This window comes from Pelophylax lessonae (assembly GCF_965119305.1).
Source record: "Pelophylax lessonae genome assembly, chromosome: 1".
NCBI lineage: Eukaryota > Metazoa > Chordata > Amphibia > Anura > Ranidae > Pelophylax > Pelophylax lessonae.
Window position 1 is genome coordinate 228,625,380 of NC_138768.1, and position 27,210 is coordinate 228,652,589.

General features: G+C 40.8%; 1 protein-coding gene across 1 annotated transcript in view; it reads left to right on the top strand.

Annotated features, from left to right (window-relative positions):
- The window catches only part of LOC309544732 (P2X purinoceptor 4-like), a gene marked incomplete at its 3' end in the record, with an annotated part of 116,615 nt that extends 90,631 nt beyond the window's left edge, over positions 1-25,984 (top strand). The window contains exons 9-12 of the mRNA XM_082243707.1: positions 10,859-10,952; positions 12,985-13,050; positions 20,850-20,933; positions 25,952-25,984. Of these exons, the coding sequence (XP_082099833.1) occupies positions 10,859-10,952; positions 12,985-13,050; positions 20,850-20,933; positions 25,952-25,984 (277 nt within the window). The remainder of the gene's footprint in view (positions 1-10,858; positions 10,953-12,984; positions 13,051-20,849; positions 20,934-25,951) is intronic.
- Between the last annotated feature and the right edge of the window lie 1,226 nt (positions 25,985-27,210).

Below are 27,210 nucleotides of genomic sequence, written 5' to 3' on the forward strand. Positions count from 1 at the left end.
GCCACCACAGCACCTGCCTGGCCTGCCAGTGCCACCACAGTGCCCTGCCATCCTTCCTGCCACCAGAGTGCCCTGCCATCCTTCCTGCCACCACAGCACCCTGGCCCCTGCCACCAGTACAGCACATTAGGTGAGTAGCAGCAGAGCAGCACATTATAGGTGAGTGAGTCTAAGGTAGCCATGATATATGATCTGTATTTGGTCAGAGGTAGCAGCAAGCTAGGCATCCATACTTTTTTTTTTTTTTTTTGCTGCTACCTTTGACCAAATACATATGTCTACCTTAGACTCACCTAGAAGCACACAATGTGCTGTGCAGCTGTGGCAGGCAGGCAGGCAGGGCACTGTGTTGTCGCTGAGGGCGGCAAAGCTTGAACTTGAGGCCGAGGCGCCACTTTCTCTCTTCACGAGAAATCGATGCGATTTTTAGATTATGCGCTATAAACCAAAAAAAGAGCGTTCATTTTGAAAAAAAAATAGTATCTCATTTTCTGCTTTATAATATTACACCAAGAGCGATACACAGATTAATTAAAAGTAGGGGGGCCAGTCTGGCCCCCCTACTTTTAGTTTATCTGTGTATCGCTCTTGGTAATATTATATAACAGAAAGTGAGCAATACTATTTTTTTTTTTTTAATAAATCTACGCTCTTTTTTTGGTTTATAGCGCATAATCTAAAAATCGCATCGGTTTCTCCTGAAGAGAGAAAGTGCCGCCTCGGCCTCAAGTTCAAGCTCAGCCGGAAGCGGGGACAACACAGTGCCCTGCCTGCCACAGCTGCACAGCACATTGTGTGCTTCTAGGTAAATCTAAGAGTCTAAGGTAGCCATATGTATTTGGTCATAGGTAGGAGTCATCAAAAAAAAATAAAAAAATGTATAGGCTATAATAGAGTACCGGCACCTCTTTTGGGCCACTTAAAGCACTGGGCGGCGCTGTCCTGCCGTTCGCCTTATTTGGTTGTCCACAGAGATAAAGTGGTACTCCGACCTAAACCGTCTTTCCTCCCTAAGGTGGTGTCGGATTTTCATCTCAATGAAGACATTGTGTTGCCTTCCTTATGTCCTAAGCCTAAGCATCCCAAACAAATTGTTTTGCACTCTCTGGATGTGGTTCGGGCGATAAGGGTTTATCTAATGCAGCGACTTGGTCACCTGGGCACACCTTTACAAAATTCGACAAGGTTGATTTGTCGGCATCTTCGGAAGCTTCCTTTGGCCTCAAGGTTTTGCAGGCTGCTGTTTCGTAAGAGAATCATTTATTTCTCTTTTGGGGTTTTTTCTCCTGCCGGAGCTCCTGTTGTTCTTGGTTGAGCTTCATGTTACCCAGTTGGCTAAGTTTAGCCTTTGGAGTTTACGTTACTATCTGGTTGCGTTCTTCCCACCCCTCATGCCTAAACTGCTTTGGGACGTCTTAATGGATAGGAAGTATGAGAGCTGCGTCTGTCAATGGACAATAGAGAAAACTGGATTTTTGTAAGAACTTACCGTAAAATCCTTTTCTCTGAAGTCCATTGAAAGACGCAGCACTCACCCCTCTGATATGGGGATGGTTTTTGTATCTTCTTCGCTGCTTACAATTAAACTGGTTTGCTGGAGCAGAGGGTGTGGGGTTATACCTATGAGGACAGCCCTGTGGGCATGAAGAATTACTTTTTCTCCTGCCTAGAACTACTCCTGCAGGGGGCAGCATAACCCAATGGATAAGAAGTATGAGAGCTGCGTCTGTCAATGGACTTCAGAGAAAATGATTTTATGGTAAGTTTTTATAAAAATCCATTTTTTTTCTTGTTTGGCCAGCGGGCTGAACAAGAAAATTTTAATAGATTATTTTATCCACACAAATTAGGTGGATGGATGAGTCCTCCCACTGGGACATGTGGGCTTGTCCTCCAGTACAAACCTTCCTAGGTTAGTCTGTCCACCAGTAAACCCCCTCCAGGTTACTCTGTCTCCCAGTACAGCCCCCCCAGGTTATTCTGTGCCCAGTACAATCCTACAATCACCAACTTCCTCAGGTTAGTCTCACTGACCTGGGGGGATTTTAATGGTCATAGACTAACCCGGGGGGGTGGGGGTTGTAAAGTCACATCTGTATAATCCCCCCCCCCCACATCAGAGAGACTGGCATTGGAAATTTCCTTTCCCCTGGGCTCCGGATGACATCAGTGACCTGCCCCTACAGCCGCCTGCAGCTCCAGAAACAGAATTAATGTTTGACAGTGAGTCAAGTTACACCAGATCCTCTGTGACAGGAGCCACAGAGCGGGCAGTGACAGGAGGCGGAGCCGCACAGTGGACAGTGACAGGAGGCGGAGCCACACAACAGGCAGGGGCAGGAGGTGGAGCCACACAGTGAGCAGTGACGGGAGCCAAATAGAGGGCAGTGACTGGCTTGACTGCTATCATATAGTAAAAGCAGAACTTTCCACTTAGGACCTAGGCACAATATTGCAATGCGGTAACAAGCAATAGGTAGCTGTAGAATAAATGTCAACTGACAGGAGTTTTCATAACGAAAGATTTGTTCCTGTGAATGGAGGGCTCTATTGTAAAGTGTAGAATAGACCCACACCTTCTAAATTAATTGTCCATTTAGCAGCTGTCATTTTACTATTAGGCCTTCTTCACATGGACAGATGTCTCTGTCTATCTCGATCTAATCTCTATTTTTAACAGCATTTACCTCAGGAAGGTTTTACCCCCTAGATGACTAGGGCATTTTTTACTATGCAGCCCTGTGCTATTTTAACTGTCATTTGCTTGGTCATGCTACACTGTACACAAAGTAAAACTTATATAATTTTTTTTCACAAAAATAGAGCTTTCTTTTGGTGGTATTTGAACACCAATGGGTTTTTTATTTTTTATTATACAACCGAAAAAAGACCAAATAAAATAAAATTTCTTCATAAATTTAAGCCAAAATGTACAGGAGCATCTCAAACAATTTGAATATAAAAAAGTTTTTTTTTTTCCCCAGGAATTCAAATCAAAAAGTGAAACTCATTATTATATAGATTCACTACACACAGGGTGATATATGTCAAGCATTTCTTTCTTTTCATTTTGATGATTATGGCTTATAGCTATTGAAAACCCAATATTTAGTATCTCAGAAAATTAAAATATTACATAAGACCAATAAAAAAAAGGATTTTTAATACAGAAATGTTGGCTTACTGAAAAGTATGTCCATGTACAGTATAGTATGCACTCAGTGGACCAACACCAGAAGATGACATGGCTCCCCATATCATCACGACTGTGGTACATTTTGCAGTTCACTTGGAAATCAAGGTCCCAGAGTCTGGAGGAAGAGTGGCGAGGCACAGAATCCAAGTTGCATGAGGTCCAGTGTGAAGTTTCCACAGTTGATGATGATTTGGGGAGCCATGTCATATGCTGGTGTTGGTCCACTGGGTTTTATCAAGTCCAAAGTCAGCGCAGCCCTCTACCAGGAAATTCTAGAGCACTTCATGCTTCCTGCTGCTGGCCAGCTTTATGGAGATGCTGATTTAATTTTCCAGCAGGACTTGGCACCTGCCCACACTGCCAAAAGTACCAATCCCTGGTTTAATGATCATGGTGTCACTGAGCTTGATTGGCCAGCAAACTTGCCTGACCCAAACCCCATAGAGAATCTGTGGGGTATTGTCAAGTGGAAGATGGGAGACACCAGACCCAACAATGTAGATGAGCTAAAGGCCACTATCAAAGCAACCTGAGCAGTGCCACAGGCTGATCGCCTCTAAGCAATGCAGCCCTGATGCAGTAATTTATGCAAAAGGAGTCCGACCAAGTATTGAGTGGATACTATACTGTATGGACATACTTTTCAGTAAGTCAACATTTCTGTCCTTTTTTTTTTTTAATTGGTCTTATGTAATATCCTAATTTTCTGAGATTCTGAATTTTGGGTTTTCTTTTACCATGTTTTTATTGAAGAATTACAAGTAAAATACAAACATTCAAATAGAACATTTTCCATTTTATGCCAGCATAGTGCATATTACATTGGCATCTGGCTCAACATTGTCAACAGTAACAGTACAAAAGAGACATAGCAGAACGAGAAACATACAAAGCATAGAGGATTCTGTAGTGCTGGAGACGTCAACGATGCCCCTGGAACATCTGAACACCCCCATTGGGAACTATCTGTTTCCGGATGGGGGCAAGACCAACCCTCCCCATCAGTTTTTAATGAGTTGTTATCCATGCTAATGGTATTATCTCCTGTCGCTATAATGCATTATGTATAAAAAATGAACTAAGGCAGTAAACAAATGCCGAGGCGAGAAGCCTATATCTAGTTATCCAACAGAAAAAAAAACGTTACAAAACAGTGTGACCTTGGACATTGTCAGAATGTTTATACTGCTCTGAATATAACAGTGTCTATTTATGTCAATAAGCAAAGATCTGTGTGGTAGGAGAATCTCAACTTATTTCCACAAATCAATATGTAGCGAATTCTTTTTATTGATTAATTCCTTTTTAAAAGCATATACCAATCTTAGTTAAAACAGTCTACAGTATGGAATATATAAGAATATTTATTCACCAGACATGTAATCACAATAAATGATCAGACTTGAGATGACACAAAAAGATAACTTTACATAAAATATGAACTTCAAACAATAAATGCAATGTGATGTGTAGCTCAATAATGAAAGTGAAAATAAAGCAAGATTAAGTTTTCTCCAGGTATAGTATAAACCATAAATGAATATTCTATATAATCAGACCACAATTGTCTGCGCAATGCACAGCCTGATAGTCACTCCACTGCAGATGAAGCGAGAATAGGCTATGCAAAACGTGAGACTAAGATGCCATTATGGGCTAAATCTGATATTAATAAAAATGTATAAAAAGCAAAAATCATCTCTTAGAGAAAAATCTACATATGGTTAATACGGCTGGGGTTGTAATCTTGTTACCCTTGAATATGCAATGTAAAACATTTAAGGAAGTACATAAACAATATAGAATAATAATCAAATAATTAGCAAGGAATATTTACCATATTTAAAATGGCTGCTAGCTAAGAATGGTTGTTACCAGAGTCCTTAAGATGGCTGCCTTTCCAAGATGGTGGCCAGGTAGGGAGGAGTCTCATTTGGCGTCCCTCAAAGTTTCAGATACATGATGGAGCAAAATGGAGTCTGTATAGATGAGTCTATGCATGGCTGTAGTAGCGTGTGTGTTGTATGTGTATTGTATGTTGTCGAATGTAATATGTCCTGTGTCCCTCTCTCATCTGAGTTTTCCTTTTTATATGGTATAGAACAAAGGACTATTAAAATTACCATAAGTTAAACCCAGAGGGAGTAACATCATCCCCATTGGTTGGGACATCTTATTCATTAACTGGTGAGGTCATTGGGTGACACCTCTTGGTTGACCAGTATATTGAATATTAAAACTATGGGATTTCTCCATTTAAGAATATCATAAAACAACATAAAATCTATCCATACTCTCATCTATTACATGTCCATTTAATAACCCCATATGTATCTAGGTAAGGATGGAATCTGGTAACATCATAATATAATTAATATATCTTATTTAATATATATCTATATATATTTATATATATTGAAAATTACTTTTTAACCTAAGACTTCAACTAGTAGCAGTCAGTCACCAGAGATGGCAGTATTGTGTTGCTCTTAGGTTCAGTATGACAGCATTATTTACCTACAAATAAACTATGAACCTTATATTGACAAAGAGCTTACCATCTCAGACTTTCTAGAGTCTAGCAAGGTTAAACAAAATTTTATGATGCTTTCTACAACTTGCAATTTACAAATGTTTACTGAAGCCTCTCTTGACATACAGAGATGAGTCATCAATATCAGTTATCAAGAATGAAACAATTATAATATATAACGGTTTTCTACATATCTATGTATGTTAGTTATATATATATTTAATTGTTAATATTCTGTTACATATAAGATTATAATAATATATCTTTAAATCTTATTTTTACATGGGTTTAAACACAGAATATACCGACTTAGGTTTATGAGTACCACACAGATAAGATTATATTGGTATAGCGTCTTAGACTTTATCTAAAGACAATCAACAGGCTATTTATTTATTACCTTAGGTCAACACAGCATGTTTGGGGTAAACCTGTTGAATGGGCACTTTTTGTTAAAGAGATTTAACTTTTCAGTAACCTAACAAAAATGGATGTCATTGCTTCATATTTCTATATAGAACAAAATATAACATTTCATTTCTTTTTTTCAAATTTAACCTCCCAAAATAAGCCTGACAACATGCTGAATCATTTGGCTGCCCAAAAAAGCTATCCAAGGCCCAGAAAGGAAGACAAGAGGGGTAAAAAAGAAACAAAAATATAATAGACTTCAATACGTCCTTTCAGAACAATAAAAGGGAGAAACATTATCTCAAAATTGTGACCCGTGAGCAGTAATAGTCTCTAGAAATTTTAGTGAAGGATCAAGACTGTTAAAACTGTATGGTTCCTTCATGACCACCTTTACTGATAAACAGGCTGTAAGACGTTATGAAGTTGGTAATAAGTGTGGCAGATCCCTTGTGTGGTTGCTACATCCTAGAATCAATCCGACATATGTTTCCTAAATATGAACTTTCAACGATACTTTTGTCCATGGCCCCTCTTCTATCCTTCAGGCATTTAGTAATTACTATTACAATTTATATAACCACTTCAGCTTCGGAAGGTTTTACCCCCTTCATGACCAGGCCATTTTTTGCTATGCGCCACTGCGCTATTTTAACTGACAACTGCACAGTCATGCAACACTGTACCCAAACAAAAATTGATATAATTTTTTCACACAAACAGAGCCTTCTTTTGGTGGTATTTGATCACCTCTGAGTTTTTTTCGTTTTTTTTTTTTTTTTATATATATATAAACGGAATAAGATCGTCAATTCTAAAAAAAAAATATTTTTTACTTTCTGTTATAAAACACATTGCAAAAAATAAAAAATAAAACAAATCAAATCTCTTCATAAATTTTGACCAAAATGTAGTCTGCTATATGCCTTTGGTAAAAAAAATCCTAATAAGTGTATATTGATTGGTGTCTGTCTATAAACCATGGGATACATACTGGAATTGTTTTTTTTACTAGTAATGGCGGTGATCAGCGACTTATAGCAAGACAGCGCACAATCGGACACTAACTGCCACTTTGTGGGAACTAACTGCCTCTGGCATTATTACAGTGATCAGTGCTAATAATATTCACTGTAACTGCACTATTGACACTGGGCAGAAAGGGGTTAACATCTAGGGTGATCATGGGGTTAAATATGTGCCTTACAAGTGTTTATGTGCTTACTGTGTGCTGCTTCTACTTGGGATATAGTTGTTTTCATTTCTTGCTTAGCAGGGAATGAAAAAAAAAAACTAGATCCCCTGTTCCTTAACACAGTTTTGTGCTGTTTACACTCTTAGAGTTGTGTTCTTTGAGACTCAGAGCCAATCACTGGTGATCGGCATGTGCTGTGACAAATCACAGCACAGCTGGGCGGGTGCGCACGCTCCCCCTACCCATAAAATGCAAAATCACATTTATATATGTAATTCTGCACTGTCGCAGTGTGTGGTTGTGGTCGGCAAGTGGATAATTTATCGACCTCTTTCTCGTCTTCAGCATTAAATGCTAGTGAGGAAGCGAATCCAGCATAAATTGCGGAAATCCCTTTGCCGGTCTTGACGAAAGAAGGAAAGAGTTAGAAGTCCCGTTTACAGAGGAAGAGCTTTTTATTCCCATAGACAGTACCCCACTGGGGAAAAGCCCAGGCCCAGATGGATTTACCCCAAAAATGTATAAACAATTTTGTGACGTTCCTGCTCAAAGTGTTCAATGCAGTATCACAAGGGGAGCCTTTCTTTCCACAGGTCCTTGAAGCTCATATTTCCTTAATACAGAAACCTGATAAGGATTATTCTTTATGTTCAAATTTTCAGCCTATTTCTTGAATTGAGGTTGATCTGAAAATGTATTTTAACATAGACGCCAATAGACTTCAACCTTTGCTCTGGGGTCTTATCAATCTCGATCTGGTGGGCTTTGTCACCGAGCAGGAGGCACAATATAATACCAATAAATCGCATTTTGCTAATGCAACATGCTCTGTGTTTTTCCATTCCCATGCACCTCCTGTCAGTAGATGCAGAGAAGGCTTTTGTTAGGGTGATTTGGGTGTTCCTGCAGCATACTCTTGCCCAAATAGGACTGGGCCCCAGGATGACTTCTAACATCTTGGCCTTATATTCCTGCCCTTCCACAAGGGTGAAGGTTAATGTATTTCTTTCTCCCCCCTCTCCCCGTTGCTTTACATACTAATAATGAAACAGTTGGCGGTTGCCTTAGGTGAAATCTTAATATCTCTGTGGTATCCATAGGTTCATTACAGGTCAAATCGTCCCTGTTTGCAGATGACCTACTTTTGTATGACTCAACTCTATACAGTGATGCCATCTATTATACAGGAATTTAAAAAGTTTGGATTTGTTAGTAACATAAAGTACATTTTTACATATTTTTAATTCTTAATATCTCACTTCCAGTTAAAGTAATGCAGGCACTTGAGACAAATTGTCCCTTCTACCCTATCTCCTTAACATATTTTGGGATATACATCACACAAGACCTGTCTAAGCTTTATTCCCTAAATTATGAACCCCCTTCTATGTAAAACTATCTCTGATCTCCAAAACTATACCAAGAAGGCCATGTCATGGTTTGGGAGAATTAATACACTGAAAATGGATGTAGTCCCGAGATTTTTATATATTTTCCAAACGGTTCCAGTGCATATCCCAGCCACTTTTCTCTGTAAACTGCAGACTGCAGCCTTTATCTGGGGGTCGAAACATCCTCAGTTGAATCGTAAAGTGCTCTCTTTGCCAAAGAATAGAGGAGGTGCAACCGCCCTAGATGTAGCCTGTATTATCAAGTGTCTCTACCTAAAAGGATTCTAGATTGGTTCCATCATTCCCAGGGGAAACTATAGGTTCAACTTAAACAATTTCTGTCCCTGCTAGATCTACAGGCTCTCCTCTGGATCTTACCTATTAAGAGGAAGGACATTGGTATTCTTCCGGCCCTTACTAAACAGACATAAGGCCTATGGAATAGAGCATTTTAAAAGTTCTGTCTATATTGGCCCTCTGAAGCCCCTATTTGATAATCCATCTTTCACCATAAGAATTCATCTGCAAACTTCTCCATCGTCGTTTGGCCTCAACACTCTTAGTTGACAACCCTTTTTCTAAACCTATGTTTACATTTCAAATATACATGAAATGGAACACTGCTTTCTGTAGCAACAATTAAATGCTTTCCTTTTTCAGCCGTTGATAAGAAAAAAAACGTATATCTCATCCTACATTATTCGAAGATTTGTTACGAATTTCTGGGCCTCTGTTCTACAACTTTATTGTAAAGTGACAGGGAGCTTTGTCCCCAATATTCATCAAATAACTTTATTGTCCATACTGCCAAGCTCAATCAAAGCTGCAAAATGTGATAATCATCGCCACTTTTTGACAGCTGCTAGAGTTATCGTGTCTAGACTTTGGAAATCCCCATTTGTGCCTATGTTGACCGAATGGGTACTGGAAACGGATTCACTTATTGATTTGGAGTATTTATTGGCGGTGGATCACGATGGGTTGGAGAGATATACCATGACCTGGGCTGCCTGGTTTACATTTTGCAATTTACAAGACTTTCGAGCCATTCTCTCATCCTAAAGTTCAGGCTGGGGTGGAGAGCACTACCTAATTTTTCTTTTTCTTTTTTTTTACCTGTTATTATATAATATTCATATCTCTTTCTCTTTTTTTTTTTGCTTTGGTTCCTGATTTTAAGTTATAGGTCTATTTGATTTTTACTCTATTCTTTAGGATTTGTATGGCCATCATTGGGTATTTGGGTTCCCTATTATTTATAGTTCATACCCAGATGTAATATTACTACGTATTTCGATTATATGTTTCGGGAATATTTCCAAATTCTCATATATTATTGTGAAGTCTCCTTTGTATTTGTATGAATTTTCTATACCTATTAAAATACAATAAAATTAAATAAAAATGTATTGGACTATAAAAGTGACATTTTGTATCTAGTATAGAATGTGTTCAAACATAGGAGTAGCAGGTGTTTTCTTTTTTTTTTTAATGTTCTATCTGAGATTTCACTGATTATTAAATGATTACTTTGTCGTTAATGTGGCTAGCAGCCTTTAAAGTGATATTAAAAGCTAAAAAAGGTTTTAACCTTAATGCATTCCTTGCATTATGGTAAAAATGTTTTCTATTCCTCTGTCCTCCCCCTTCCCTGTGTGAAGGAGAAAAGAGGGGAGAATAGATCCAGTGCTGTGCACAGCTGCATCTGTTCTCCCCTCTCTTTCTCTTCACAGAGAACTCAATCAGCAGCAGGAGCCATTAGCTCCTGCTACTGTCAATCATATGAAATGAGGAGGAATTGTGGGAGAGGGGGGGGGGGTGCTAAGCCCGCTGTGTGTCTATGAAGCACAGCTCCATAGACATACAGCTCGGGAGCGAGCGCACACGGTTTGCCCCCATAGCAAGACACATTAAGAAGAGGAGGAGCCAATATCGCCAGGGGACCTGAGAAGATGAAGATTTGAGCCGCTCTGTGCAATTCCACTGCATAGAGCAGGTAAGTATAACATGTTTGTTATTTTAATGTAAAAAAAAAAAAAGAAAGGTGACTTTAGTAACACTTGAAGTAATACATAAGAGAGAATTCTGCCATATAGGGTTAAAATTTATTGTATTTTATCTGTGTATTCCAGATATGCAAAATATTACAAAGATTCTAAAAACACGGAGTCAAGAACTCTAATGAAAGTCTATGGCATCCGATTTGATATCCTGGTAATTGGAACAGTAAGTCCAGCATTTGGGTGTATATAATGACACAATGTTACCCCAGTTTAATAATCTTGTTTTGCACCACATTGTCAGATAAAGTTATAATAAAGTGTACCTAACACAATTTAAAGGTTAAACTGAATAATGCACAAAAGTTATCCCGTCAAAAGGCTAGTTTCAGCATGCTGTGCCTTTATTTGGGGCTCTTTCATGACTACCAGTGACTACTATTATACACAGTGTGTATATATATATATACAGTGCCTTGCGAAAGTATGCGGCCCCCTTGAATTTTGCGAACTTTTGCCACATTTCAGGCTTCAAACATAAAGATATAAAACTGTAATTTTTTGTGAAGAATAAACAACAAGTAGGACACTATCATGAAGTGGACCGAAATTTATTGGATATTTCAAACCTTTTTAACAAATAAAAATCTGAAAAATTGGGCGTGCAAAATTTTTCAGCCCCCTTAAGTTAATACTTTGTAGCGCCACCTTTTGCTGCGATTACAGCTGTAAGTCGCTTGGGGTATGTCTCTATCAGTTTTGCACATCGAGAGACTGAAATTTTTGCCCATTCCTCCTTGCAAAACAGCTCGAGCTCAGTGAGGTTGGATGGAGAGCGTTTGTGAACAGCAGTTTTCAGTTCTTTCCACAGATTCTCGATTGGATTCAGGTCTGGACTTTGACTTGGCCATTCTAACACCTGGATATGTTTATTTGTGAACCATTCCATTGTAGATTTTGCATAATGTTTTGGATCATTGTCTTGTTGGAAGACAAATCTCCGTCCCAGTCTCAGGTCTTTTGTAGACTCCATCAGGTTTTCTTCCAGAATGGTCCTGTATTTGGCTCCATCCGTCTTCCCATCAATTTTTACCAACTTCCCGGTCCCTGCTGAAGAAAAGCAGGCCCAAACCATGATGCTACCACCACCATGCTTGACAGTGAGAATGGTGTGTTCAGGGTGATGAGCTGTGATGCTTTTACGCCAAACATAACGTTTTGCATTGTTGCCAAAAAGTTCGATTTTGGGATTCATCTGACCAGAGCACCTTCTTCCACATGTTTGGTGTCTCCCCCAGGTGGCTTGTGGCAAACATTAAATGACACTTTTTATGGATATCTTTAAGAAATGGCTTTCTTCTTGCCACTCTTCCATAAAGGCCAGATTTGTGCAGTATACGACTGATTGTTGTCCTATGGACAGATTCTCCCACCTCAGCTGTAGATCTCTGCAGTTCATCCAGAGTGATCATGGGCCTCTTGGCTGCATCTCTGATCAGTCTTCTCCTTGTATGAGCTGAAAGTTTAGAGGGACGGCCAGGTCTTCGCAGATTTGCAGTGGTCTGATACTCCTTCCATTTCAATATTATCGCTTGCACAGTGCTCCTTGGGATGTTTAAAGCTTGGGAAATCTTTTTGTATCCAAATCCAGCTTTAAACTTCTCCACAACAGTATCTCGGACCTGCCTGGTGTGTTCCTTGTTCTTCATGATGCTCTCTGCGCTTTAAACGGACCTCTGAGACTATCACAGTGCAGGTGCATTTATACAGAGACTTGATTACACACAGGCGGATTCTATTTATCATCATTAGTCATTTAGGTCAACATTGGATCATTCAGAGATCCTCACTGAACTTCTGGAGAGAGTTTGCTGCACTGAAAGTAAAGGGACTGAATAATTTAGCACGCCCAATTTTTCAGTTTTTTATTTGTTAACAAAGTTTGAAATATCCAATAAATTTCGTTCCACTTCATGATTGTGTCCCACTTGTTGTTGATTCTTCAAAAAAAAAATTACAGTTTAATATCTTTATGTTTGAAGCCTGGAATGTGGCAAAAGGTTGAAAAGTTCAAGGGGGCCGAATACTTTCGCAATGCACTGTAGTTGCACACGTGCTCAACCCATTCACATTTTCCTTAGAATGCATTTTTTATGTCTTTTAAGCTGCAGGATTTTTTGTGCTTTATATTGAAAATCTACAAACAAGTCTAACATTTTTCTGTAGCTCTCATAACAATGATGAATTTGTTTTGTCAGGCTGGAAAATTTGATATAATTCCAACTATGATTAATATTGGATCTGGCTTTGCATTGCTTGGAGTGGTGAGTTTTTTCTAAGACTTCTGTTCTACAGATGATATTTAACAAAAAATGTAATGTCCATCCTGCACTTTATATCCCAGATACTGTATATAATTACATACCTGTTATTTAAAAGCAATTGTTATCTGTATGGCACTTTGAAAGTAAAGGGCTACTATAGCAAGATATCACATATGGACAGGGTTGTTCACAGAAAGGAGCCTTCAGTTAAATCTTGATATGCCAGTTGCCCTAGTTACCATTAACTCATAACTGCATGAGTTATTTTAGAACAGAGTTTTCATTTAATTTAATACAATATATTTGCAGCCTTAAAGTAACTCCACTTTCCTAGAAAAAAACTAGCAAACAGAAAATAATTAATCTTAATCCTCTTGTATTTTATTGTATTGTATATGTACTGTCTCCCTCTAATATTGTAAAGCACTGCGTAAACTGCTGGCGCTATAGAAATCCTTAATAATAATAATAATAATATAGCATATACAATTGCTACACAAGCCATGTTAATGAATGTTATTTAAAATTGCCTTTCTTTTTCAATCTGCAGCCACCGTAATTTTCTAAAAAAAAGGAATGCAAAATGGCAATGTAGTTTCCTGCCTATGTGATTGACTTACTGATTTTCCCATAAGTTTGGTTGTAAAGGCTGATGGTTTTTACCTTCACGCATTCTATTCTGTGTGCTGCTACCCCCAGGCCCCCCCCCCCCATACTCACCTGAGCTTCCTCTTGATTCAGTGTGCACGAAAGCTTCGGCTATCCTGGGAATACCTCTCCTCATTGGCTGAGACAACAGCGGAAGCCATTGGCTCCTACTACTGTCAACCACAGTAAATTAGCCAATGAGGAGAGAGCAGGGGCAGGGCCAAGCCATGATCCTATGTGTCTTATAGTCCCATACAGAAGGGCTCAGGAGCGAGCACACACCAGTGCCCCAATAGCAATCAGCTTGTTATTGGGGCACTGATCAAGGTGGAGGAGCCAGGAGCGTCAGCGGGGGACCTAAGAAGAGGAGGATTAGGACTGCTCTGTGCAAACCCATTGCTCAGAGCAGGTAAGTATGCTATGTTTGTTATTTAAAAAAAAAAAAAAAAAAGGAACCTTTAAAGCCTCTTTAATACTTCTAAAGGGATACACCTTTCCTCATTAGAACACTGAGATTGCCCCAGTTGATTATAATAAACTAGACACTTAATCCGTTTGCATGATGAAACAAACAGCTTATTTTGTCGAGCAAAAACAGGTAGACATCTGCGAAATATATTGTTAAAAGTCCTGTCATGTACATTAAACTACCAGAGGAGATTTTTTATTTTTTTGTAAAATAAAGTGGCATTACTCTTTAACCACTTGCCAAATTTGACATTGCTCACATACATCTTAAAACCTGCAATTGTTTTTTGCTGGAAAATTACTTAGAACCTCTGGAGAATAAAATGATGGTTATTGCAATGTATTATGTCTCACGATATTTACACAGACATTTATCAAACGCAGATTTTAAGGAATATGCTTTAATGCATTTTAGTGCACACAAACACAATATAATACCCAATTTTTGGTAAAATATAGAAAATGATGTTGCGCTGAGTAAATCGATACCAAACAGATTTAAAATTTACAATGCCTGTGATATGGTAACAAACCAGAGTACCTAAAAATCTCCATAGGTGATGCTTTAAAAGCCTTTACAGTTTACCAGTTGAGAGGTAAACGTCAGCTTTTAATTTAGAATTATTACTCTCACTCTGATGTTCGTGGTGATACCTCACATGTGTGGTGCAATCACAATTTACATATGAATGTGGGATCTACATACAGATTTGCATTTGCACGCGAGCACTGGGGAATTGGGGTGCTTTAGTTTTTTTTTTTTTATAAAATTTTTTTACATTTTACTTACATTTTTTTTAATACACTTTCTCTTTACATTTTTTTTGGTTCAATGTTAAAGCTGTCACACGGTAATGAGCAACAGGTCCTCTTTATAGAGAGATCTGGAGTCTATTAGACCCTTCTCTTCCCTCCTAAGCATCTGATCAAACTGAGATTGGTCTAATCAGCTGCTTCATTGGCTGGTAACGGCCAGTAAACAAAACCTGAAATGGGAAGAGTCAAAAGCCTTGTAGATTCTGGCTTCATTCGTCACAGAGGAGGGGGAGGAACAGGTGTTCTTTCTTCTTCTCTGTCGGCAGCCAGCTTGACATTTTGTAGCCGTCCTGGACTCCCTGGTGGACAGCAGGCAACAGCGGGATGGGGCGACAGATCACTTTTACATGCAAGCCATCGCCGACTGTAAAAATTTCTATGTACAGGTACATCCTAATAGCTGAAAGTAGTCAAACCATAGATCTAATTGGGTTATGAAGTGTGGTGAATTTTTTTTTTAAAAAAGCCTCTTTTATGTCCTTCTAATTAAGACTCACTTTGTTATTGTGACCTCGTTTTCTGCAACTTCATGTTTCTATTAACCGCCTCCCACCGAATAGCAAAATGATGGCAGAGCAGGGCGGCTCTCGTTCTGGGCGGACGTCCTATGATGTCGCACAGTCTCGCCGCGATAGCGCACCTGCAGTGCGGCGATTGTGGGTGTACTCTGTCCCTGGGACACGGATCTCGGTAAAATGCGGCGGCTCTTTACCCATGTGATCGGCTATGTCCAGTCACAGCCGATCACATGTAAACAAGGAAATGCTGTATTGGCTTTCCTTGCCTCACACTGACAGAGTGTGAGGAGAGGAGAGCTGATCAGTGGCATCTCCTCACAGGGAAGACATGTAAAGGTAATCAGTGCCCTGATTACAGTGCCCATTGGTGATGCCACTCTGTGCCCCTCTGTGATGCAAACCTGTACCCATCAGCAGTGACACCAACCAGTACCCATCAGTGACACCAGTCAGTGCCCATCAGTGAGGCCCAACTGTGCCCATCAGTGCTGCCTTTCAGTGCCCATTTGTGTCATCTATCAGTGCCACCTATCAGTGCCCATTAGAGCTGCATATTAGTGCTTCCTCATCAGTGCCACCCCATCACTGCCTATTAGTGCCGCCTCAACAGTGCCCATCAGCCCAGCCTGTCAGTGCCCATCAGTGAGGCCTCATCAGCGCACATCAGTGAAGGAGAAAAATTACATATTTACAAAATTTTCTGACAGACACCCCGGCTCCATTCACACCTAAACGTATTGTTTTCAGGCTTTTTTTTGGGCTTTTTTCCAGGCATTTTTTTGGGCTTTTTTCAGGTGTTTTTTGCAGGTGTTTGGAAGTAGTCATTGACATCTAACCATAACGCTTGTAATCTACCAAAAAAAGAAGCTCATGTACTTTTTTGAGCTCCAGGCATTTTGCTTCAGGCGATAAAATGCTCATATCTGTACAGGGGCCATTGAAATGAATAGGATTTTGCTTGTTGGGGGCGTTTTGAGACTTTAGAGATGAGTGTTTTATGAGGTGAAAAATGCTCCGGTGTGAACAGGGCCTAAGAAAAATTTTTTTTTTTTTTTTCAAAATTCTCTGTCTTTTTTGGTTTTTTTAGCAAAAAATAGAAAACTAGGCTATTTCCAGGAATGAGAATCAGAATTTATTCACCCTCACTTAGTGTTTCTAAACAATATCCTTGTTCTCAAAAAATATTCTATGCACATCCACTACTTAAAGCAGGACGTCACCAAAAATGGAAAGTTCCGCACTTTCTTCTCCTCCTCCTTTCTCTCCACAGGTGGACACATTTTTTTGGATGGTTTTGACCAGTTGGATCATTCACCCACCCGTAACCTTCTGGAACACGCCACAGGTCCCAGAAAGCTGCAGGGCCATTCACAAAGCGCAGTGCGCCTTGCACATGCACAGTGTGAAGCCGCAATGAGCCACAGCCGGCTGCCAACAGGTAACATACTGGTGACATGGACCCGGAGACCAGTAAAGAACTGACCTGGGTGAGGACGACATTGGATCCCTGGACAGGTGAGTGTCTGTTTATTAAAAGTAAGCAACTACAGTTTTTATAGCTGCTGACTTTTAATTTTTGCACAAGTGACTAAAGCTCCTCTTTAACCTCTTTATGACCGCCCGCCGCAGATGTACTGCAGCAGGCAGCCGCTCCCAGGCAAATGGCCATACATGAACAGTGCTCGCTCCCGGAGAGGCTAGGGGGCAAGCATGCGCCGCTGGCAGCGCACTCCCGCCCCCGCTCGTCAGCGGGGAAGCGAATGCAGTGAGCAAGCGGCTGCGATTGCCGCCTGACACCCGCGATTGTTCCCCGCTGAGAGAGAAGAACAATCAGCTGTTGTAAACACAGCTGACCGTTCTTCTCCCTGGAATAATCTCAGAGCCCATGTGATCCTTCTATATAGGAACACATGTCTCTATGGTCATTTCAGAAGCCATGCCCCCCAGTTAGAATCACTCCCCTAGGCTCACATTTAACCCCTTGATCACCCATAATGTTAACCCCTTCCCTGCCAATGTCATTATTACAGTAACAGTGCATATTTTAAGCACTGATTACTGTAGTAATGTCACTGGTCCCCCCAAAAGTGTCAGTCAGGGGTCCGATCTGTCCGCCGAAAAAAATCGCAGATCGCCGCCATTACTAGTAAAAAAATAAAAATAAATAAAATTACATAAATCTTTCCCGTAGTTAGCAGATGCGATAACTTTTGCGCAAACCAATCAAAATACGCTTATTGCGTTATTAATTTTACCAAAAATATGTAGCAGAAAACAAATTGGCCTAAAACATTAAAAAAATTTTGATTTTTAAATTTTTTTTGGAGAATGTCATATAGCAGAATGTGAAAAATATTGTTTTTTTTTTTTGTTTTTTTAATTTTCAGATTTTTTTTGTTTATAGCGCAAAAAATAAAAATTGCACAGGTGATCAAATACCACCAAAAGAAAGCTCTGTTTGTGGGAAAAAAAGGACATCAATTTTATTTTGGTACAGCGTCGTACGACCGCGCAATTGTCCGTTAAAGTAACGCAGTGCCGAATCGCAAAATAGGGCCTGGTTAGGAAGGGGGCAAATCCTTCCGGGGCTAAAGTGGTTAATGGTCCTGAAATTTATTTTCATGAAATTGTTTCTTACTGTGTTTCTTTGACTCCTTGTAACGTCCTCCGTACTCCTGAACATCTCCTTTCCCCCCCCCCCCCTCAATTATGTTTATTGGAAACAAGCAGGGTACATTAGTTGGAGTCATGTGTGTTACTCTATGCCCACTGCATATCCCATATACCAGTGCTGAAGAAATAGCAAACCTCAGTCTGGACCTGGACCATGTGACACTCCTATCTGGACCTTCTGGCTGCCAGTCTGCAGCACTGGATTCCTGATGCTGAGCAGTCATTGGTTGCTAGGACCGCTGACATCCTAGCAACTAGTGATCGACCAATATCGTTTTTTTAATGACGATACCGATACTGATATTTTGGTCATCGGATATTGGCCGATATTTTCGGACAAGTAAAAAATTTTTTTTTTTTTTCTAAAGGTACTCCTTGTGGAGGGATCTGGGGGTCTAAAAGACCCCAAACCCCTCCTCGGCACTGAAAAGCATTCAAAACGCCAAGTTTGGCTGTTTTGAATGCTGTCAGTTTTTTTAATTCGGCACCAAGTACCCAGAAGTGATGACATCACTTCCGGGTTTTTTACATGGAGACTGGCGCATGCGCACTTGTGGCAGGGATACCGGCTTTCACAGGGACACATCTTCATGCTACACCGGGTCTTCTCTTCAGCGGCGGCGGTGGAGGTAGGATGCCGGGTCTCCCGGTGGGAAGGCAGACCCGGGTGAGCCGTGGAAGGTGGCGGGAGGGGGGGGAAAACGTCCCCTCCTGCTCCTTGTAATGACAGCCGAGCGGCTTCTCAGCCACATCGGTTGTCAATACAATACAGCCAACCGTCGGCTATGGACACCGATACCGGGGTGATGCCTCTAGCTGCAGGCATCACCCTGGTACATGCACTTTCCCTAAATATCTGCAATATTGGTAACCTCAGGGGCTGATTCCGATATATCGGGAAAAGTGCATATTGGCCCCCAATATATTGGTGTACCCGATAATCGGTCGATCTCTACTAGCAACCAATGACATCACGTGTGTGCCCCCCCTGCAGCAAGCTTCTCCGCCCAGCTCCCGCCCCCTTCAACCCGCTCCTTCTCCAGCTCCCGTACCCTGACTGACTACAGGGAAATACCCTGCAGGTACAGGTACACTGCTTATTTTGATAGGCTCTACCAGTCTAAAGGGGCACCATGATGGGCACATCTGATCTAAAGGGGGCACTCTGATTGGGGCACCTGATGTAAGGAGGGACTGATGTAAGGGGGAACCTGATGTAAAGGGGCACCCTTGTGGGCAGACCTAATGTAAATGGGCACCCGATGTAAGGGACACTCTAATGGGGGCACCTGATGTAAGGGGGGCACTCTGATGGGCACACCTGATGTAAAGGTGTACTCTGATTGGGCCACACAATGTAAGGAGGACACTATGATGGAGGCATCGGATGTAAGGGGGAACCTGATATATTTTTGATAGACAAACAATGACGTTTGAGTCATAGCATTAAACTTAAGATTCAAACCTTGGCTGGAAGAAAATTTTAGAGACTGGACCTCCTTGAATTTGAATTCATTACCCATGCCATAGACCATAGTTCCTATGTACAATGGGGACATGGAGAGTGAATGTAGCCACCCTCTAACAGAAAGTCAGATCACAGCAGCCAAAAAAAAGGAATTTAACAATTTGTAGGAGGTTGGAAGGAGTGGAAGGTAGTCTGAGTTAAGAATACATACGTAATTCTGATATCACACTCTATGAGATGACATATGAGGCTAGAGGGTGCCCAAAAAAATGTAGAAAATTATGGTACAAGTGGGTGGATTCTTCTGAAATGGTGTCTGATAACCCATAGAAACAGTGGAGGTGGACAATAAAGTGCTAGTAGTATAGAATCAGGTGGTTGGTGGGTGCTCTGCATGTTTAATAAAGTTATCTATTGAAAAGCGTTTTGAGACTATGAAGTGTTGTACAACTCTTGATCCGGAAGGGGGAGGAGCTAACTCCGGTAAGGTTTTTTGTTTTGTTCATCTTACACTGGTATTTTTTTTGGGGGGGGGGGGTCAGTGGAGGTTTGTTTGTTTTTTGTTTTTCTTTTTTTATGAATAATCTTACTAAAGTGCTATATGTGAATAAGATGATTTGGTTACTCTATATGGGGTAGCAGTGTGGATAATGTAACCTTTTAGGTCAGCTTTTGTGAAGTACACATACTATGTAAAAAGACTAGTTGTGCATTGTAAGTATTTTTTTTTTCCTGTCCAAAGTATATTTGTCCTGTATTTTACAATATACTATTTTCCAGATGTCCTATTTTAGAACCCTTTAAAAAAAAAAAAAGAATACATACTTGACAAGGATTCTTATTTTTTAAGCCAGAGTGTAGTGTCCCTGGTAATATCAAGTGTAACTAGTATGTGGTGTGGAATTAATTGAACGAACCTTAATGCTTGGTGGGCCTAGCCTTTCCCAACTCTTTTTTCTATTACCCAGCATCTCAGCTGGCCATAGTACATGATTGGTTGATCCCACTGAGGGTAATGCCTGTACAGAAGCAGCAATGGTTACATCTTATGAATCACTACAAAATTCAATAAGTAAAGGACCTCTTTCCCTGTACTTGGGATTTTATTGAACAAAAAAAATGTTAGCTTCTGAGGTATCTCACACTGTTCATTTGTTACGTGATAGCTTCCCTTTACAGCTTCTATTTTTCTCCTTTTTTCTATTTAGGCCAATGTGTTATGTGATATGTTTGTCCTCCACTTCTTCAAAAGAGAAAAGAATTGCAAATATGTAGAGGATTATGAGGAGTTGGTAAGAACGACCATTTAATTTTATTTTGATTTAATGTGATATTTCATCATACTTCTAATGATCGCAGAGTACCAAAGAGACTCTGCTCCCTAGTATTTACACCTTCCTTACTAGGGCTCACTTGATAACTGAGACACTGTCTGTCTGACTAGTTTCCTATCATATTGACCAAAAAGCTTACATTGGGTGGGTGTACTTTTTTTGGGTAAGGTCATGGACAGCAGTAGCAGCCAAGCAGAGGATCAATCCCTGCCCCATTCCATGCAACATGGAGAAGTCTGCTTGGGTGATGTAGTTGTGTGACTTTAGTAGATACCGTATTTCCTAACGTACGCTCTCAACAAAACCAAAACTGAAAAACGACATTTTGAAATTTGGAGATAAAAATCTACTTGACAAGTTTTTTTATTCGAGCATCACTGTCGCACACTGTTGTTTCTCATTGTGGAGAAATTCTCTTGTTATGAGTATTCTGGTGTCGTGGGAAATCAAATTGAAGGTGCCAGTGATTCAATATAGCAGTCCCACCCACAGCAGTTAATGTGATATGATATCCCCCCAGACACTACTGACACCCTTTGAGTTTCAGCTTCCCCTTCATTCTTCCTAGCATAACACACATTCCCCTCGACCCCTCCACTAGCTGCCTTTCCACGTGCAATCAGTCAAAAGATCAGAATATACCTAGGACCCCTGACTGACAGCTGCTGAACCCCAAGCATGAAACTGCTCTGAGGCAGCAGGTGGAGCTGCAGGTATCAGGAAAGGTTAATGTCCTTCTTCATTCTTAGGTCGCATGATCAGATCGCTGATTGTTAGCACACATCTATTGGAGTTACTATATAAGGTGCAGACGCAATTTAAAAAAATATTTAATAAAGCTATGCACTTAGAAATGGTCTGTGAGAGGCCAGCACAACATGATAGTTAGGGCTCTGCTCCTTTGCATAGTACTACCAATCCACACCATGAACATGCTTAGAGAAGGAGATGGAAGATAGATGAACTCATCAATGGGCTTCTGCTTCATTATCCAGTGACCGGTTGGGGCAGATTAATGATCGAATATTGAAAATTGACTACTGTTTTGGTAGGGGTGTCTGGATCACAAGACCAGCTAAACACAGTTAGGGTCCTTTCACACGAACGATCCGATCAGATCCGCCTGTCAGTTTTTCAGGCGGACCTGATTGGATGCTCCATGCGTCCCTATGGGGCAGCGGATATCAGCGGAGACATCTCCGCTGACACCCGCTGCTATCCGATCCGATCCTATCCGTGAAGTCCGGAAGGATGGAAACCCTATTTTTCATCCGTCCATCGGATCAGATCGAATCGGATGAGAACATCACATTCCCCCATAGAGGACAGCAGGGATCTGACAGCTCCGTCTCCGCACACAGAGAGGAGATGGAGCTGTCATCCGCCTGCTCAGCGGGGATTGGCGGATCGATCCCCAGCTGAGCAGAGAACGGACCTTGTCGGATGGCGCATCGTATGAAAGTAACCAGATACAAATGAATAGCCCTTAAGGCCTGATTCACACCTATGCGTTTTTTGGTGCTTTTTGCAGAAACGCACTACAATTCCTTTAACATGGTTTCCTATGGTATACATTCACATATATGCTGCAAAAAAGCATGTACTGCCTTTTTGCATCAATTTTGGCACAGTTTGGGTTTTTCAAACTGCTCAACAACAAATTGGGCAAAAAAAAAAAAAAAGCAAAACTCAAATCGCGGTAAAATCGCACAGCAAAAAGCACTGCAGAAACCTATCAAAAGCAAACTGCATAGGTGTGAACCAAGCCTTATGTCTCATATACACATGCCACCCAAAAAAATGCAGTGTTTGTTATTCGTACAGCATTTTAAAACAGAGGTGTATTGTTTTCTATGGGCCCATGCACACAGTTGCGTGTGGATCAGTAAACTTGCTCTGCATTCAGATCCATAAAATTAAAATAGAAAAATCTGCGTAAGGACTGTAGTTTAGGCTATATGCATGTAGACCTTTGTGCTAACAATTAAGTGCCTACAGTACAAATGTACTCTATTGACCTGCTCAGGGCTGACATATAAATAGCAATAATGTGGTAAATGCATATTTTTGGCCTCTCGGCGGGTGGGCCTTAACGATGAGCGGCCGTATATATGTGGCCCTGTGTGAACAACTTACTGTGCTGAGAGTACGCTCCAAGCACTGTAGCCAATGGGGATCGGTAAGCTCCCGATACATACTTGAAATTGGGAGCTTTCCTATCATGTGACCACTGTAACAGCCGATCACAACGGTCACATGACCCGAATGCCAGCCTCTGTCTTCCGGCTTTTAGAACTCCTAAAGGGCCAGGAGAGGTTGGCGCCAACGGATTAATTATACACTATTAGGTTGATAGATTGGGGTTGAATAGCTGCCTGCTTCCTAACAACCAAGGACACTAGGCTGCAGGAGCCACCTGCATTCTAGCAACCTATATTGCAGGAGCTGTCTGCATCCTGGCAACCAAGTATGCCAGTCAACAGGGGCCACCTTTTACCTAGCAACCAAGGATGCAAAGTGGCAGGAACCACCAGGGTCCCAACAACGAATAGGGTAAATGTACGTTGTATGCATATATACATTAGCATAACTGGTATATGCATTACTGCCAGTAAGATCTTATGTAGAATCATATGGCCCAAAGATAAAACAAAACAATTTTTGCTGCTAAAGCCCCGTACACACGTACTGATCGTCGGCCGAACGATCGACCGTCTTTTGTCCAGGGCTGTCGTGTCTGTTGAAAACTGCAAAAGACTGCACACTAATTTTGTCGGCCAACAACAGCCGACTGCAGAAGTGATGTCATGTGATGGTTAACTTTCCGTGTGTTTTTTCTTTTCTGAGCATGCCCAGTCTTGCTAATATGCTGTCTGTCGGCCGAAATCTGTACTGACTGGCGAACAATCGGCCGTTCTGGTGTTGGCCAACAAAAATTTTAATGCCTGCACACCCGATTCTGTTCGGCCGAAAATGCGCTGTCGGCTGTCGGAAGCATCATATTAACAAGCCTACAATCGGCCGATCGGTCGTCGGCCGAATATTTATGGCCGACAATCGGTACGTGTGTACGGGGCTTTAGTTCAGCATCAATCCAGAGTTTTGTTTTGCACACTACTTTTTATACCACTAGATGTCCCTAGTCCGATGGCCAGCATCATTCATCCCACTTCCTTTGAGCCCAGGTATCTTGGACCTACTTCAGTCTTTTAATTGGACAGTGAAATGAGAAGCAGCCACTCTGCTTTCTCTTCCTATCAGCATGCTTCTTTTCAGCACATGGACTGATTGGCTTTTTGTGCTGCTTCTGCCTTTCCTAGTCTGAGCACTGCTAGAGGCTGATACAATTCAAATGTAGGTAGTTACAATGTTTGCATTAAATAATTAATTTACTGATGTATTAATAAGTTTATTTTTTGTGTGTATTTTATAGCTGCCTAAAGTTCAGCTATAATTGTTAAGTGCAGTACCCTAAAAAAGTATTCATACCCCTTGACTTTTTCCACATTTTGTCATGTTCCAGCCAAAAGCCTAAATTTATTTTATTGGGATTTTTTTGTGATAGACCAACACAAAGTGGCACATAATTGTAAAGTGGAAGGAAGATGATAAATGGTTTTTAAATGTTTTAAAAATAAATATCTGAAAAGTGTGGCGTGCATTTGTATTCAGCCCCCTTTACTCTGATACCCCTAGCTAAAATCTAGTGGAACCAATTGCTTTCAGAAGTCACCTAATTAGTAAATAGAGTCCACCTTTTGTGTAATTTAATCTCAGTATAAATACAGCTGTTCTGTGAAGCCCTCAGAGGTTTGCTAGAGAGCCTTAGTGAACAAACAGCATCATGAAGGCCACGGAACACACCAGACAGATCAGGGATAAAGTTGTGGAGAAGTCTAAAGCAGGGTTAGGGTATTAAAAATATATCCCAAGCTTTGAACATCTCACAGAGCACTGTTCAATCCATCATCCGAAAATGGAAAGAGTATGGCACAACTGCAAATCTACCAAGACATGGCCGTCCACCTAAACTGACAGCCCAGGCAAGGAGAACATTAATCAGAGAAGCAGCCAAGAGGCCCATGGTAACTCTGGAGGAGCTGCAAACATGTGGAAGAAGGTGCTCTGGTAACATGAGACCAAAATTGAACTTTTTAGCCTAAAAGCAAAACGCTATGTGTGGCGGAAAACTAGCCCTGCACATCACCCTAAACACCCCACCCCCACCGTGAAACATTGTGGTGGCAGCATCATGTTGTGGGAATGCTTTTCTTCAGCAGGGATAGGAAAGCTAGTCAGAGTTAATGGGAAGATAGGTGGAGCCAACTACAGGGCAATCTTAGAAGAAAACCTGTTAGAGTTTGCAAAAGACTTGAGACTGGGGTGGAGGTTCACCTTCCAACAGGACAACGACCCAAAACATACAGCCAGAGCTCCAATGGAATGGTTTAGATCAAAGCATATTCATGTGCTAGAATGGTCCAGTCAAAGTCCAGACCTAAATCCAACTTAAAATCTGTGGCAAGATTTGAAACTTGCTGTTCACAGACGCTCTCTATCCAAGCTGACAGAGCTTGAGCTATTTTGCAAAGAAAAATAGGCAAAAATATCACTCTCTAGATGTGGAAAGCTGGTAGAGACATACCCAAAAAGACTTGCAGCTGTAATTGCAGAGAAAGGTGGTTCTACAAAGTATTAACTCTAGGGGGGCTGAATACAAATGCACGCCACACTTTTTAGATATTTATTTGTAAACAAAATTTGAAAACCATTTATCATTTTCCTTCCACTTCACATTTATGTGCCACTTTGTGTTGGTCTATCACATAAAATCCCAATAAAATACATTAAAATTTTTGCTTGTAACATGACAAAATGTGGAAAATGTTAAGGGGTATGAATACTTTTTCAAGGCACTGTAGCTAGCAATTTCACTTTTGTATGATATATGTAAGCAGTCTCTATTTTTATTCCAGGATGGACTAGCTCATGTGGATCAGACCATTTAAACAAAGTAAAAGAATAGGTCTCAGTTTGGAACACAGGAGGGATTTTCTTCATTCTTCAATTGAATCTGGCTTAGCAGCTCCTGAACAAAACAAACTATGGGTATAGAATCGTATTTATAGGACTATACATGTACAGTATATGTATGTACAGTGCATCGGGAAAGTATTTAAAGCGCTTCACTTTTTATATATTTTGTTATGTTACAGCCGTATTCCAAAATTGATTCACTACAATATTTTCTTAAAAATTCCACAACAATACCCCATAATGACAATGTGAAAGAAGTTTGTTTGAAAACTTTGCAAATTTATTAAAAATAAAAAAACAAAAACAAAATCACATGTACATAAGTATTCACAGCCTTTGCTCAAAACTTTGTTGAAGCACCTTTGGCACCAATTACAGCCTCGAGTCTTTTTGAGTATGATGCTACAAGCTTGGCATATTTATTTTTGGGCAGTTTATCTCATTCTTCTTTGCAGGACCTTTCAAGCTCCATCAGGTTGGATGGGGAGTGTCTGTGCACAGCCATTTTCAGATCTCTCCAGAGATGTTCAATTGGGTTCAAGTCTGGGCTCTGGCTAGGCCACCTAAGGACATTTACAGAGTTGTGCCATAGCCATTCCTTTGTTATCTTGGCTGTGTGCTTAGGGTCATTGTCCTGCTGGAAGATGAACCTTCGCCCCAGTCTGAGATCCAGAGCGCTCAGGGGCAGGTTTTAATCAAGGATGTCTCTGTACATTGCTGCATTCATCTTTCCCTCGATCCTGACTAGTCTTCCAGTTCCTGCCACTGAAAAACATCCTCACAGCATGATGTTGCCACCACCATGCTTCACTGTAGGGATGGTATTGGCCAGGTGATGAGCAGTGCCTGGTTTCCTCCAGACATGAGGCTTTCCATTCAGGCCAAAGAGTTCAATTTTTTTTCATCAGACCAAAGAATTTTGTTTCTTATGGTCTGAGAGTCCTTCAGGTGCCTTTTGGTAAACTCCAGGCGTGCGGTCATGTGCCTTTTACTGAGAAGTGGCTTCTATCTGGCCACTCTACAATACAGGCCTGATTGGTGGAGTGCTGCAGAGATGGCTGTTCTTCTGGAAGGTTCTCCTCTCTCCACAGAGAAATGCTGGAGCTCTGTCAGAGTGTCCATTGGATCCTTGGTCACCTCCCTAACTAAGGCCCTTCTCCCCCGATCGCTCAGTTTGGCCGGCGGCCTGCTTTAGAAA